The sequence below is a fragment of the Quercus robur genome, chromosome 4 (assembly GCF_932294415.1).
Source record: "Quercus robur chromosome 4, dhQueRobu3.1, whole genome shotgun sequence".
In the NCBI taxonomy this organism is placed as follows: domain Eukaryota; kingdom Viridiplantae; phylum Streptophyta; class Magnoliopsida; order Fagales; family Fagaceae; genus Quercus; species Quercus robur.
The window spans coordinates 19164436-19181447 of record NC_065537.1 but is presented as its reverse complement, the minus strand read 5'-3'; the positions used below and the strand labels follow the sequence as shown (position 1 = coordinate 19181447).

The following is a 17012-nucleotide window of genomic DNA, read 5'->3' as shown; positions in this document are numbered from 1 at the left end:
CGGGAAAAACTTAGCTTTGAACACTATAAAATAGAGAATTCTCACAAGTCTGAAGCCGCCAAACCTGCTTCGCTAAGAGGGAATCATTGAAGATGGTTAAATCACGAAAACCCAAAACTCCTTCATTCTTGGGACGACACATCTTCTCCCAACTCACCTGATGGATTTTCTGCTGCTCCCCTCTGTAACCCCACCAAAATTTTCTAATTAGAGACTCAATTTCTTTAATCAAACCTTTTGGGAGCTTGAAGCAAGACATGGCGTAAGTGGGAATTGCTTGAACCACAGCCTTAATAAGAATCTCCCAACCAGCTTGGGAGAGGAGCTTCTTCTTCCAACCTTTTAGTTTTTTCCATATTCTCTCTTTTATGAGGCTAAATGATCTTTTCTTCCCCCTGCCTACCAGTGATGGGAGGCCTAAGTAATGCTCATATCGATGGGACACCGGAGCACCTAAAAAGACAGAGATGGCATTCTGAAGAGTGTAAGGGGTGTTTGAGCTGAAGAAAATACTAGTTTTCCCTCTATTTATGCTCTGCCCAGAGGCTTGTTCATATATAAACAACAAGGATTGAATTTGGACACACTCAGCTATAGTAGCTCTACAAAATACCAAACTATCATCCACAAATAGGAGGTGAGATACCCAAGGGCCAGCAGCACATAAAGAGACCCCCTTAATATTTTCATTCTCTTTAGCCTTCTTAAATAAGTCATGTAATCCTTCGGTGACCATTAAAAACAAATAAGGCGAGAGGGGATCACCTTGGTGAAGCCCTCGAGATGGGGTGATGAGACTGTGGGGCTGCCCATTGAGCAAGATTGAGTACGTAACAGATCTGATGCGAGCTGAAACCAGATTCACCCATTTTTGACAGAAACCCATTTTTAACATGATCTACTCCAAGAACACCTACACCACCTGAATTGGGTTTAATTAATTTTCTTTCCTAATGGCCGCAGCATTTCCACGTGTCCTACAGAGAGTGGCTAGAATTTTATTAATTACACACCAGGTCAGTTGTAGCTGTACACGTGACGAGGGTTTTAGTTGAGTTAGTGAGGTGGGACTGTGGTAGTTAAGTGGTTATGGTTCAAGAAACTTTTTTTTTTTTTTTTTTTTGGAGAAAGTGAAGAAACTTTGTTCAGGCATTTTCTCAAACATGGTGGAGGCATCAATGTTAAGGGAGGCTAGGATTGATGTTAAACAATGTTTCAGATCTGAGATGGTAAACGATGTTTACAACCGACGATGCGCCGGCCTCTTCCGAAGGCAGTGAGGGCTACGACACCGATGATGCTGGGCCGACGTTTGTTTGGGGCACGAACATAAGCGACGTGTTTGATTATGATCCTGACTTGTACACCAAGATGGTTAGGTACCCACTCGAAGTGCTGGCGATTTTCGACATTGTTTTGATGAACATGGTGGGACAAATTAACCCCTTGTTTGAAAACCACATTCAAACTCGGATTTTCAATCTCAAGAGCTCCACTTCAATGAGAAATCTTAACCCATCTGGTTAGTTTCTCTTTTTGCTTCTTATACAATTTTTTAAACCCATTTTTGGCTTTTGGGATATTTGTACTGATTTGGGTTGTGTTAGATGTTGAGAGGATGGTATCTCTAAAGGGTATGATTATTCGAAGTAGCCTGATAATTCCCGAGATTAGAGAAGCAATATTTAGATGTCTTTTGTGTAATTACTAATCAGATCCTGTTGTTATGAATAGAGGTAATTTCATTTGGGGTGTTGTGATGATTATTGATTTAATTTGTGTCAAAGTAATTGTTTTTGTTAAAATGAATGTATTTAGTAGCTATTGACTATTGAGTTTTGTCAGGGCAAATAACTGAACCGAAGATATGCTTGAAGGAAGAGTGTCAAGCTATGGACTCCATGACACTGGTTCACAACTGATGCAGGTAATTCATAGCTTGTAGATTGTAAGAATATTGTAATAAACTCTTGCTGGTAACAAGTTTTCACTGATTTTATCTTCTACGGATGTCTGTAGTTCATAGAAGATTCTTTATCAACAAGTTATTTTTATGTATTTTAATTTTTGTTGGGAAGGGATATTTGATGTTCATTGAAGACTCCATTTTTATTGTTGCTTGCTGTCAATAGAGCTAGCATATATGAAAGGAAGCTGTACAGAATCTGATATTATTTGAGGTGTTTAATTGGTCTGTCCATCTCTTGGGAATTCAGGTCAAAAAATTTGTTGTGAAACAAACGCACCTTTGTACTTGTTGTCCTATACATCCGTTTTTGCTGAATAATTCTGAAGTTCTTCCACCAAAAAGAAAGGTACATCAGGCTGAGGGCCTGAGCCCATCTCTGTCTTAATGAATGTTCTAGTTAATTTGGGGTGAAAAAATCTGGTTTCAGAATCTGGCTTCAATAATTTATGAATGATGTGGGTAGGTTTTGGTTGTGTGTAAATTAAAGTTGGGTAGGAAAAATTAAGGTTGTTATTGATGAGGGTATATACATAGGAGATTGATGTTGAACTTCATCTATTTTAGGTTCAGCAATCAGCGTGGTGTGAAGTTTTTTTTGGGTGATTGGGGGTTTACAATTTGGTTGGGTCATACAATTGGCAGTGGATCTTGGTCAATCTTGAATGGTAGGGTGAGTCATTAATTTGAGGGTGGGTAGTGGCTTATTAATGATAAGGCCAGGGTTTACAATTCTGTTTGGGATGCTGATTGGTTAATTCATGAAATTGGCGTATTGGGTCTTGCTTAGTCTTAGGGTAGATGTCTTAATAATGGTGGAGCTTTGCTCAAAGTGTGTAAACATAACACTGGGTGTGAACTATACCACAAGAGATTGAGGGCTTGGTGAAGTAGCAGGGGCCACTAGAAAGAAGAGTAAGAACTTTATATACAAATGATATTTGAAGGGAGACCTGCTAGTTAAAGTCCTATTCACATGATTTTTTTATTTATTAAAGGATGATATTATATTATGTTCTCCTGTTTTGTTTCACTATAATGTTCAAGAGTGACTCAATAACTTTTTAGCCTCTGTAATCAATGTTAAGCTGAAGTTGGATTTGTGGAAGGTCCTGTATCGAGGACAGAAATCATCTCTTTTTTCTGTGCTCTTTTACTTAATTAAAGGAAATGGAAAATCTCTGACCCCAAATTCAACTGGCTGGATTTAGTTGATTCGAGTGTAATTCACCTAAAAGGGAAGAGCTTAAGAGCTGTACTTTGTAAATTAGCTTAAGAAACTATATACTGAAGACCAGTTTATTAATAGTCATAATGAAAGATGTTAAGGATTTTCAATATTTAAATTTTGAATCGTGTTCTGTGTTGTTCTGATGCAATTAGCTGTTAAGTGTTGTATCGGTGTTTGTATCCTATTCTTTGTTATTGAGATGACTGATTCTTTCCAAAAAAAAAAAAAATGTTTAGCTGATGGAATTATTATCTAGATATTCACATCACATTCCTTATACTCAATAAGTGGGAAGAGTAAATTGAAGGTTAATTCTTAGAGTAAAGAAAAGCATTTATAAGTTATTGTTCTCCATCACAAGCTGTATTGTTGGATGGGAAAAGCTTGGTAGGAGTATCATTTTATTTTCTATATTTTCATTCAAAAAAAGAGTATCATTTTATTTTAATTTGAACTGTCTTCTTTCCCATGAATTAAATATTAGAACTCGATCTAATGTCTTGTACATTCTCATCTTCTCTGTAGGTTGTTATTGTTTTAGTTTATAATCCCTTAGGATTTGATGTAGTAGTACGAATTCTTCTGAGTGCTTCTATTCTTAGTCTTCCTTGTAATTGAACTTTTTACTTAATATATTTTTTTGTCAAGTGTAAGTGTTGACCATCAAGTGTAATAGTGAAAGTGTTGACCATCTTTTCCTTCATTGCCCGGTTGCTTCGGAGCTATGGGATATGGTTTTTGGTTTATTTGGAGTTAGTTGGGTCATGCCTTTGTCTGTTTTTGGGCTCTTTGCTTGCTGGCAAGGTCGTTTTGGTCACCATCATAATGGAGATATCTGGAAGGTCGTTCCTCTTTGTTTGATATGGTGTATTTGGAAGGAGAGAAATAGTAGGTGTTTTGAAGACATTGAGCGTTCCATGCCTGATCTCAAGCTTCTTTTTCTCCAATCCTTATTTGACTGGTTCTCTGTGTGGAGAAACCAGCCTTTTTCTACTATTTTGGATTTACTTGACTCTTGTAATTTTCGTTTTTAATTTGTTCACCCCTGTATACTTCCTGTGTACTTGGGTGTCTCTCTTATTTTGATATCAATGAATCCTTATTACTTATCAAAAAAAATATTTTTTTGTCAATGCTTTATACCCGGCACTTATTATCATGTTCCAAAATAATTTAATTATCATATTGTTTAGATTTTGCTTAATCCTTTGTTTATCTAATTGTAATTATATATATACATGCAAGTTGCTTTTCCTGAATTTAGTGATCATTTATTCATTCTGATTTTTGGACCTTACTAATACTAGTCCCTGCCATTTAGAACACCGTGAATAGTGAATATATAGCATTGCTTTTAATAAATTTGACCAAAATTCATTTCAGATCTCTAAATTTACTTTTGAAAGTCCTCAAAGTTTCAAATTTATTCAATTTAAGGTATTGCTTTAGTGTCCGTCATGTAATTGCCGTTAAGTGAAAATCTATAGAAATGCAAGACTTAATGGCAATTTTCTAAAGGAAGATCTTTAATTGAATAAACTTTAAACTTAAAGGAGTTCTTCCTCCTATGAGGGCCCATATGTGATTGAACTGAAAGGAGTTCTAGTAGTTCAAAGTCAGGAGGGCCCATATGTGATTGAACTTGAAGGAGTTCTAGTAGTTCAAAGTCCAACTAAGACACCAAAGTAATTGCTTGCAAAGAAAATTTAGGACCACAATTTTTTTTGTTACTAATCTAATGTGGTAGATTATGATTATTTGAAGAACAAATAATGAGTTTATGTAAAAGACATGGGTAGCCACACTTAATTGGCCACTTCAGAATTGTAATAAAAAAAAAATTAAGAGGTAATTCTTTTTGACACATGATATGTATCTACCAAGTCTGTGTATTAATTTTTTGGATGTGGGTATTAATTGTATAGTGCATGTGACTGAAAGACTAGGGGCAACTGGTTATAGTTGAAGAAACTTTGTTTAGGCATTCTTTCAAACATGGCAAAAAAGTTAAGTAAGGCTCACATTTGATATAAACAATGTTTCGGTTCCTGATCAATTTAGGTAAAATATTATGTTATTAAACAAAAGCACATGAATTTTTGCACTTTTGAGTCCTTGCTATTCACATGATCTTTTTTTTTATTGTAGGATGATATTCTCTAGTTCTGTTTGACTATAATATTCAAGAGTGAGTCAATGACTCGATAGCTTCTTCAAGCTATAGGAATTATTATCTCATAGATATTCATGTTCCTAACTGGGAAAAGTAAACTGTAGGTTGATTCAATATAGAGTCCAAAAAACATTTTTAAGTTACTGTCCTCCATCATTGCATATTACAGCCATAATATCTTGTTCTCATAGTCAATACCACCTCGACATTGTATCATTCACAACTCAGATTCTTATTTGGGGGGTTGGGAGGAGAGGAGGGGAGGGAAAGGGGGATTTGGGGGATAAATGTTGAAATAGTGGAAGCTCTAATACTAGATTGTTTAACCGAACACGTGATTAGGAGCACAAAATTCCGAACACATGATATTATTTTACAAAGCTTTTCGCCGGATAACCGTATATCCTCATAAATCTGAATTCTATACCAACACCAATTCTCCACATCATCCTCGCTAATATAACTTTCCTAGCTTTAAGAATACTTTGCCAAGTGTAGGAACCCGAAGATATCTTGGCATCAAATAATGTACTTCTAGTGAAGTATTTGCTTGAAAAACTCTATAAAATAGAGAATTATGGTCGGTCAAGAGATGTTAAACCTGTTTCGCAAGCATCGCCTCACTAAATTTCACCAAATCTTTAAAGCCCATACCACGACACTCCTGAGGTTGATGAAGAGTTCCTCATTTTTTCCAATGAATTTTTCTTTGCTCACCCCTTTGATTTGTTTCATCTAAAATCCCACATTTGGACACTACGAGTTACCCATATTTGGCACACATCACTTTCAAAAAATTTGTCACAGCTGTAATGTGAATGTATCTTGTGGCCTATATCATGTGCAACCTATTAAAAGTGTGCATTTTGTTTTTTAGTTGTTATTAGCCAAGTCGCTAACACAAATTATGTGTCGAGACTCAAGTAAAATCAGGTTCAAGGTCCTTTAAGCTTTTGATTCCCTTTTGAATGTTGTTGGATGCTAATAGACTAGTTATTTTTGAGTTTCATTTTCATTATCTAGTAAAAATAGTTGGAATTATATGTGGATTTCAGTTATTAGTTTGTTCCCCTGACATGTATGAGCTTATTGTTACGGATGATCTCTCTGCTATGGTTGGAATTGAAGGATGATACATCTTAATGAAAAGAGATCATGGACTGGGAGATTATATTACCTTCCAAATTGATCCATCTATGAATTTTGTACTTAACACATATGAATTAGTGGGATCTCTACCTGGTGGCAACAATAATTTATAGCTTGGGGATGCTATTTTTACTATGAAATGGATTACTTGAAGATTTGCAAGTAACATTTTGGTTTTGGTTTAGATTTATTCAGTTGAATAGATTTTGGCATGGTTCCGATTGACCGAGTTGTTCTTTTTATTTTTATTTTTGGTTACTGAGAAAATAATTTCTGAGATAACTTCTCTCTATTCTTTTTCATTTAATCCTTTTTTAACTCAGAAAATAATTTCTATTTTATAATTTTTTTATCAAAAAGTTTTTTTTAATTAATTTATATATATTTTTTGCTATAAAAATCTATAGAAAAGCAAAACCACATCATTTTGAGACACTTTATGGAAGTTTTCTAATGAACACTAATCACATTGAATAAAAGTAAAGTTAGAGACCTAAAATTAAATTACTTTCTTTAGTTGCATTGTTTCATTTGCATCTTTGGAATTTGATTCATAGGATTTTAGGATTGGGAACCAACCTAATTTGAATAGGAATTAATACAAAGAAAAAGCATAATTGATGGAAGAAATTAATCATTTCATTTGTTGCTGAAATCGGTCTTTTCATGGTAAAAAAATGTTTCCAAAGTTATTCTAGAAAAAAGCATCAAGCTGTACAAGTCAGTGTACGTGTAAAACATAGGTAGCTAGTACTAGACAGAGATCTGCGTTACACATAATATAAGTCTTTTCTATACTTCATATCTTAAGTGACACATAACTTTATAGACAGATGAAGATCAAACTTATAATTAGTCATACTCAAGAATACTTGTAGATTTTAGTTGAATTAGTATTACTGGATGATCTGAGCCTAAAGTGTACTGTCAAAAAAGAAACCAATGGTTTCTAGACCAAATTGAACCTCAATCCACTGCTAGAAATGAGGTCACAATTTCAAACGTGTGTGAATGTAGGAGGATTTATCATTGAAAAAAATATATATAATTTTTAATGAAGCATTATAACTAATGGAAAATAACCATAATTTTCAAAAAGAAAACTCAGATAATTTTCGCATAATATGTGTGTTAGGATTTTGTTGTTTTAAGTCCATTAGAAGTCATCACCAATTCTGAAAATTCAAACTTCAGTGGGCATGTATTTATGCATATGCGATCCTCACTTTTATAGAGCAGAAGGTTGAAATGGAGATGACTTTGCCGGTACTTGTAGCTTCAAGGTCCTCCATGTGCTCTGTTACATTTTTAATTAGTTGCTGATAGCATAGGTATAGCTAGTCTCAAATTTCAAAATATTGTAAAAAAGTCAGGAATTATGTGTAAATTTCAGTTATTAGCTAGTCTATTATGGATTATCCCCACTTCACTACAGTTGGAATTGATGAATGATATTTTTAATCTATGGAGTTCATGGAACGTGTGCATAATCATGTCTTCGATTCACAATTTTAATTGAAAAAATGGGTGTGTAATAAACACTACCCCATTGTGTAATAGTGTGTATAATAAACATTAAGGCTATTTTTTTCACTTTAAAGGCTCTTTTTCAAGGTGATATTTCGGTTTTGTTGGCCAAACCCTCAATATTTGGTTTCTGCAAAATTTTTCTCACTTCCTTTTCCAATTTCCTATTATAAATAACTTTTGGTAAAGTCTAAGGACCAAAATATTATTTTACCTTTTTTTTTAAATGTGAATTTTGACAAATTCAACATTAGATTGTATTTTATTATTATTTCTTCTATGCATTATAAAATTTTAAGAATTAAAATCAAAGATTAATAGCTATGTCATCAATCAAATGTTTAAATTACAAGTTTGTATAGTCTTAAATTATGTATAAAAAATAAGTTTATGGATTCGAATGGTAAATAATATCTGATTTGAATGAAATTTGACATGCATGTTAAGAACAAAATGAACATACAATCCAATGGTTAAATTTAATTTCAAAATATATAATCATGTTAATTTTTTAGAAGGAGCTTGTAACTGAAGTTTGTCATTTTCATATACCTTCACCCTTCGAGTACACACCATATAACAGCCATTTACATTTCAACTCATCTTTCCTTTCTTTCTCATCTCCTCAATTAGATGATTAAAAATCACAACCATCTGCGCATAGATTGCAGCCTTCACTGCCAATAAAGGAGACAAGTATCATTAACTAATCTAACAATTAAAAAAAGACTAGCACTTACAAATGGTAAAGACTTTATAGACAAGGGGAAAAAAAAAAGTTTGTGAAAATTTTATAGTCTAAAGTTTGAACGCAATTACACGTTTAAGCTCACTTGAAATTTTAGACAATTGCCCTAAATTTTATTCTTCCTTCCTTTTCTTAGTATTCGTGTATCTAAGTAAGAAATCTTACCTTTTGTATAAAAAATAAAATATTAAAAACAAATATTATTTAAATGATATTCCTGTATAAAAAAGGTTATTTGTTTTGTCTTGACTTTACTCCTCCAAGCTAAAGTGAGCTTATTTTCTCAGCGTCATTGTTAGTGATCTATTTGATAATGTATTTTTTTATTTTTTTTTGAATAATATGTACAATGCTTTTGGACAATCGTTATTAGATTAATCAAATAATTAAAAGGACATGCACTTCGAATACAAAAATGGAAAAATGGCGTACATTCAAAAGGTAAAAGAGTAAGACAACGTTTTTTTTTTTTTTTTTTTTTTTTTTTTTTTTTTTTTTTTTTTTTTTTTTTTTTGGCTGAATAAGATAGAGAACATAATATTAAGAGGGCCCATAAGAGGCAAAAGACAACAAAGGAGGAACCTGCCCATCAACCTCCTTACAAAATACCCAAGAGTAAAGACTACGTTATTTCTATATTAAAAAAAAAAAGTAAAAAAAAAAAAAAAAGTAAAAAAAAAAAAAAAAAACACTTTGGACCAATCTAGATCGTCTATATTGCACCGAAAGAAAAAGTGACCTAACAAAATGTCAGTGGCAGTCCCCCCACAATAGTTAGATGAAAAAGATCTTTACCTTGATTATCATATAGATATTTGTCTCCTCCATCTATCGAATTGTTGGAGAAAAAACTCTACAAGTCAATAAAACTGTACAAGTCAATAAAAGAAAATTTTAACCAGCACCTAGAATTCAAAATACCACGCCATTCCATGTCCTTGCAAAAACTATACAAGTCAATAAAACTGTACAAGTCAGTAAAATCAAACTTTTAAGTGTGAACACAAACTTCCTACCTTCCACCAATTTAGACGATTAGACCACTTTAATTTTTATTAATTTCCTAACAAGAATTGATGGTGACCTCCACATCTTTATCAGACTTTGGCCAACGAATGATTCTTAAAAATACCATTTATTTATTAACAAATGAGAATATTATATATTACTATCTTAAATTTCACACAAAAAAAAAAAATTATATATAACCTCTCAAAACTATATTTTTGACTCCACCAGTGACTTGTCCATTTTAACTCTTAATTTTAGTACACGATAATAATGTTTACTCAACTAGATATAAAACCAGTTCAATTTCAAATGGAATATTTAGTGCTCCAACGATTTTTAAAAGAATTATTTTCTTAAAAGAAGAGCAATCTAATGCAATTTTGTGGTCCCAATATTTCAAATTAATTGTCAATTTCTGGACACAATTACCAATTATTAAAATATTATAATTAATCTGATGACATATACGGAGGTTCCTAGAAAGTTTAAAGTATGAGAATATGTACATGTTGTACAATTTCACGTCACCTCACACGTGACGTGAAATTAACTTTTTTTTTAAAAAAAAAAATAAAAGAAAGGTGCATGACTTCTGTTGACTTGACAGCATCTATGTATAATATTCATTCCATCCCATACCTTCCTTATAACATCATCAAAAATACTACACCATTTTCAAAGTTTTGTTTTCGTTGAATTGGGTATCAAATGGGGAGTAAGGAAGACTTCCGAGATATAGGCACTAATAAGAAAATCAAAATCTTAGATTTAGACTCCTTTTTAAAAATTAAAAAAAATTCAGCAGTTACAATCAATAAGGAGATTTAAACTTTGGTTGTCTCCAACTTTCTATTAGAATCACAAGAAGATGTCAGTTGAGCAACAAAGTTCTTAGCTAGGTTTGACATTTGCACATTCGTGAACTTCTGATTTTCTTGATGATAAATTAACCTTGTGCTCTGCAATTTTAAAGCTCATGCCCATCCAATACATAATAAACACTAGCCTGTAGCATTATGAATATTCATGGAATACATTTACAAATAAGCATAACAAAATGCATATTAAAGTTTTACCAAATTTATATACAACATATATAATGTTTGTATATTTGAAAATATAACATATAAGTTTATTTAAAACAAATAAAAAATCATTTCAATTGTTATCAATGAAAATGTATTTTAGTATTTTATATAAAAAATAATCATTTCATCTAATTGCATATTTTAAAATGTACTTATGCATATGCATGAGTTTACAAGTTAGTACTCCTTATTGGAACTACAAAAACCAGGCCAAATTGAACTAATTCTAAATCTCAAAATGTGAATTATCATTAATTGAGTAATGTGCTAAGTTTGTCAACCAGTAAAAGCAAGTAACATCTTACCACCTAAAAATTGTGAAAAGATTATGAAAATGTTGTACACATAACTTTTCTCTTAAAGATTGTTAAATTTTGAATGACTAATCAAATTTCCGTCTAAAATAAGTTGCACTTTCACAAGTTAGAAAATTGATATATGTAACCAAATGAACCCAGGGCCCATAAACAAGACTTACATAGTCAATCCCTAACTTATGGTAGAAATTTAAAGAGAAATGCTATGTACACATAACAAAATATTTTCATAATAAATTCTAAGTTTTAGGTTGTTACTGTCTTACTGGTTTTTATTAAAGAGCAAAAAATTAATTTCAATAGTGAGTTTAAATTAGAATCAGTAACAATTTACCACATAAGATTTGTTGTGAAAATATTGTGAACATAACACTTCTTAAATTAAAAGCAACAAAAACTGATTAAGCTCAGATCATAGTTGTCAAAATATGAATTGTATTGTGACTCAATTTTTTATTTTTTTGTATTGTGTATCGTAAAATACACAAATATATAATAAAATTTATAAAAAATTATTGATATACATATATGTAAGGACTGAATTTGGATTGGACCTAGTGTAGGATTAGGTTTAAGCCCAATAAGCCCAAACAATGAATTTATAGAGCGTGGGTGAAAGACCTAGTTCTAATCCAAAAGATGGACAACAAAAGTTGCTAAAATAAGATTGTTGAAGACAAGTATATAAGAAAATTTGTCCTCGGCACGACCTGAGGAGCTTATGTTATAATATCTAGTACTTGAACAAAGCTACAAGAGTTCACCGTATTCTTACAAAGATTTCTTAATTTTTTTCCGATCCCTTTCTTTAGGCCACCTTCCCATGCTATATACTACAATTTTGGTGTCATCTCCATTATACATGTGTAGGTTAGATTCGAGAAACATCTTCTTATCCCATCCAACACCTCCCAGAACCATCAAATATTAGCTATAAGGTTGCTTGGCCACTGTTCAGATATCACCTCCACATTAATGCGGCCAGAGAATTAGTTGGGAAGCATTTAATGTGGAGGTAGCAGCTTTTGAAGATATTTGTTGCCTCCCTTTACTCACCCCTTGTCCAACGTCCAACTCCTAGTTGTGATGCAACTTTGAAGAATGTCTAGGGTGACAGGACATTCTTACTAACCTCGGATATCCGTTTCCGAGATAAATTTCATCCTCGGACGTATTTCGGACCGTCACATACAATTTTTATTTCTTCTTCTTATACTATTCCCATCATAACCTTATGTAACCATCCTCGGACAGGTTAATATCCTCGGATTGGGCCTATGGCCCAATTCATACAGTTTTAATATTACCTTTTTAGATAGTTGGCCCCCACAATATATAAAGGGTATATTCATTATAAATTTTGAGTATATTCAACAAATGCATCTCCAATTTTGAATATATTCAACTAATGACCAATTTATTAATAAATAATATTAGGGATTTGTTGTGTTAATTCATCCTGTAGTTTTATGTGTGGCACCTTTAGATCCCTTCTCTGCATACAAAGTATCTCATGATATCAACTTAAAAATGAACATTTGCTTCTCAAAGGTAGTCATGAAGGGATTCACCTATGATTTTTGCATTTATTAGATAAAACAATAAGAAGAAAAGATAAAATTTTAAAATGAAAATAACCACTCATTCTTTATCTTTTTTCTTCTTTATAGACCACGAAATATTTATCACAAATTTTGTAAACAAGTAAACATAGTGGGATTTATAACTAATGACGAATCAAAATAACGTCTAAAATACAATGCACCTTTTGTTTTAAGTTTAGAAAATTGATATGAATCCAAATGAATCTAAATAAGGGCCCCAAAAATATGGTGGGTCCTCATCTACAAGACTTACAATCAATGCTTGTCGCCAAATTTGTGGTAACATCAGCAAACAAATCCACATTGTCTATAACAAATTCCAATATCTCCTATTGCATCGGTGTAATATTGAATGCGTATAAACTATAGATCTTTTCTTAAAGAGTTGTTCCCAGCACGAGCAAGACTTCCAGGATACAAACACTAACTAGAAAATCAAGGTTTCTTTTTTCCTTCAGTTTTTGACACTTAAATTTATAAACTACAGATTTTCTTAATGATATAATTAACACTCTGCTCCACTGTTCCTGCATTTCAAGAGTCTGTTTGGGTAAAAATGCAAATTTTTTTTTTCTACTTTATGCTTTTTGTCTCAAATTTTTTTAAATAATCTAACTTAATTTTTTGTTTCAAATAAACTAGTTTTTAATTTTTTGTCACACATTTAACATAAAAATTACCAAAAAATATATCTTTTGATAAACACTATAAAAATAAGCTACTACAAATGGACAATAAACGAACACCAAAGCTCAACTCAATAAATATGCTTGACTCATGCACAATAAATATTGATGGATTCAGATCCTCTAGATTTCTTAGGGTACTCTACAATGTAAAGTTATTTAAATCTCAACATTTCTTTTAAAATAAATGTTTAAGATGCTGCCACGTTATCGATTCATAAATACAACCCTAAATTAGTCTTAAAATATAAAAAGTACACTTAATGTATAGTAAAGGTTGATGTTAGCAGCTTAACACCATTCAACTTCTTTTTTTAAATTGTCTTTTTCCATAAAATCGCCAACTCAAAAAAAAAAAAAAAAATCCTTGCCTCAATTGATGATTTACGAGAAATGAATATTAATATTAACATTTAATAAGAAATGAAATAGTGAGATAAAGCCGTCAAGGTGGACTCCCAAGCCAGAGCAAGTCTTAATACTAGGTTTATCTTCAACATTGGGGTGGTTAATCCTCCCAAGGATGAAACAAGTTAGAATAATAAGCTTGAGCAATTCTCTTCAGATGGAGACGCAAACACTTTTTACTGGTTCAAGAATCTAGAACCAACTTTAAAGATCTTGTTGCCAACAACGCTAGATGCGAGCTATACCCTTGAAAAAAGCATCTGATGAAAAATGATTGGGTTGTTATTTAGTTTTTAAAGATAGAAACGTGGAGACGAAAGCTTAAGTTATAATGATCATTGTTTTTGGGTTGATGATTTTTCTGAAAAAAGAAGTAATAGAGATAAGTCCATAATTTAAAAATAAATAAATAAATAAAAATTTGAGAGATAAGTCTAGAAGTTGAAAGGCGTTTAGGAGAAATAGGAATATTTATGTGTTTTGAAAGACTAATTTAAGATCGTATAAGTGAATTGATGTGTCACCATCTTAACCATTTATTTTAATAGAAAGGTTGAGATTTAAAGAATTTTATATTGTAGAATACTTTAGGAAATCTAGAAGATCTGAATCCACATGTATATGCCTTGAATTCTTACAAGTTACAACCAAGACTAGGCAGCATTTTTGAAGTTAATGTTTTTGAATAAATATTGAGTGCCAGAGATTATCTTACAGCAGTAATAACGCCACTCAGTCTTACAATTAATATTTAAGCTCTTTTGAATATACATCACTATAAGTTTCTTTTAAAAACCTTTTCCCATCTCCCCGTGTGTGTGTTAAAAATATTTAGTATTCTAAAAAAAAAAAAAAGTCTTACAATTAATATGAAGAAATGGTTCCAATATTCTCAAGTCCAACAAAAATTCTGAATTAAGTTAATTCTTGGTCAAGCCATATTATCTGGATAAAGCCCTTCATAAAATTTTGTTTGGAATTTCACCTCTTTCAAAAAGTAACAAGTAAAAACGACTTTATTTCTATCCCCCCCCCAAAAAAAAAGTAGTGAAAAGAAACTAGATGAAAAAATAAAAAAGGATGTGCAAGTTTGCAGAGTCAAACTTTATAAGTTTGAACACAAACTTCATGCCTTGCATTTAACCAATTAACAATTACACACTTAGGTCTATTTCACCTTTTAGAAAATTGCCCCAAGCTTTACGCACAATTTTTCCACCTCCCCCTTCTTCTTCTCCTTCTTTTATTTATTTGTAACCACGTTGCACTTTTTCTTTTTTATTATAAATTTTGAACCAATGTTACCAATCTTAATTCTTGCTTTTATAATTATTTGTAACCATTAAACACGAACCTTATGGGACTTTTCTACACTTTCTTATGATGTTGATATTACAGTATGCCTTAAGGAAGCTTTCGAACTAGCTAGCTAAAATCATAATCTCATGGTTCTCAAAAAAAAAAAAAAAAAAAAAAAAAAAAAATCCTATTGTCATAAATATATATGTTTGCTGTAGACTTCCTCGTCTTTGGCAATAGTAAAAACAAAAAAAAAAAAAATCATAGCAACAATATATGAAAACAGTGAAAAAGGGGGAAATGTAATGCTCAGTAATTGCAATTTCTATAAACTTTCTATGTGATGGCGTTGGAGATGTGCATAGCAACTAACAAGATTGATGGTGTATGTGGCTAGACCCAAAAGAGAAAAAGAAAAAAGCAAGCAGTGTGAGTAATACTCACTGAAAGTTTGAAATCTAAATGCAATTAATTGTTTAGGTTTTTTGTCAAAAAAAATAAGTAGCGGGTCCTACCTGGACATAACCATAGTAGCATCCTATAATATTTGTTAAAGTTATACATAATGTAACTTGAACCGAATCCTCACACACACATATATATATATATATACACACACACAAACCACATGCCACATGCCACATGCCACCTGTCCATTTTAATTCTTAATTTTAGCGCACAATAATAATATTTATTCAACTAGATAAAACCACTTCAATTTTAAATAGAAAATTTAGCACTCCAACGATTTTTAAAAGAAATTTTTTTCTTAAAAGAGGAGCAATCTAATGCAATTTTGTGGTCTTAATATTTCAAATTAATTGTCAGTTGCTGCCTTTCTGGACTCAATTAGCAATTATTAAAATATTATAATTAATCTGATGAGATATATGGAGGTTCCTAGAAAGTGTAAAGTATAAGAACATGTACAAGATTTACAATTTCACGTCACATCACATGTGACTCGAAATTAACTATTTTAAAAAATAAAAAATTAAAGAAAGGTGGAAGACATCTGTTGACCACGTACAACTCCTAGTTATAAAGACCATGCTGCTCCTTCTTCTTTCTTTTTTTCTTTTTTTTTTGAGGAACTGTTGCTCCTTTTTTTTTAATTATAAATTTTGAACCAATCTTAATTCTTGTTTTTAGCATTATTTGTAACCTTTTGCTCAAAGATTGCAATGGCTTTTACTACCAAAAAAAGGAAACGTGTATCATTTAATTAATCAAATAATTAAAAAAAAACTCGCACCTACCCAAAAAAAAAAATATTTAGCAAAAAAAAAAAAAGGTGCTAGTATGTGAAATCAAACTTTAAAGCATGAAGTTTGAACACAAATACTTGTTTAGGCCTACTTTACCTTTTTGGGCACATTTTTTCTGTTATTTTCTTATTATTTGTGTATCTAAGTAAGAAATCTTAATTTTTGAATAAATAAAATAAAATGTGAATAATAATTAAGTGATATTTATGGATAAAAATGTCTATATATTATGTCAATAGCATTACTATGTAGCTTTAAACCTCCGCGTTATAGAGACCTTAATTTCTTGGTGTCACTATTAAAGATCTATTTGATAATAATAATAAAAAACTAGTGGAATCTATAATGCTTTTGGACAATCTTTAATAGTAGTAGATGATTTTAGAAATGTATTTAACTAATCAAACAATTAAAAAGGTTGCGCACTTTGATTTCAAAAAAGAAAAAAAGATATGCATTTTTCAAAAGGTAAAAGGTTGTTTGGTACATGTGTTTAAATACATGTTTCAATTTTTAAATAATATTACATATATTTTT

At 31.5% G+C, this 17012-nt stretch overlaps 3 protein-coding genes across 29 annotated transcripts in view; 2 read left to right on the top strand and 1 right to left on the bottom strand.

Annotated features, from left to right (window-relative positions):
* LOC126720773 (serine/arginine-rich splicing factor SR45-like) overlaps positions 1 to 17012 on the bottom strand; it is a 185922-nt gene that overhangs the window by 16233 nt on the left and 152677 nt on the right. The gene's annotated exons all lie outside the window — the stretch shown is intronic.
* The window catches only part of LOC126720769 (receptor-like protein 9DC3), a 93701-nt gene that overhangs the window by 32584 nt on the left and 44105 nt on the right, over positions 1 to 17012 (top strand). The gene's annotated exons all lie outside the window — the stretch shown is intronic.
* On the top strand, positions 1026 to 4331 carry LOC126720776 (DNA replication licensing factor MCM4-like). Of its 4 annotated transcripts, XR_007653678.1 has the most exons (4): positions 1027 to 1522; positions 1608 to 1736; positions 1846 to 1927; positions 2217 to 4331. XR_007653678.1 is itself a non-coding variant. In XM_050423593.1 (2 exons), exons 1-2 carry the CDS (start codon positions 1237 to 1239, stop codon positions 1920 to 1922), a joined length of 363 nt encoding a protein of 120 aa, XP_050279550.1. In that variant the 5' UTR covers positions 1045 to 1236; the 3' UTR covers positions 1923 to 1927. The 4 variants fall into 4 exon arrangements, 1 of the variants encoding a protein (XP_050279550.1); XR_007653679.1 differs by lacking the exon at positions 2217 to 4331 and having other exon boundaries at positions 1026 to 1522; positions 1634 to 1736; positions 1846 to 2058; XR_007653677.1 differs by lacking the exon at positions 2217 to 4331 and having other exon boundaries at positions 1029 to 1522; positions 1846 to 2058.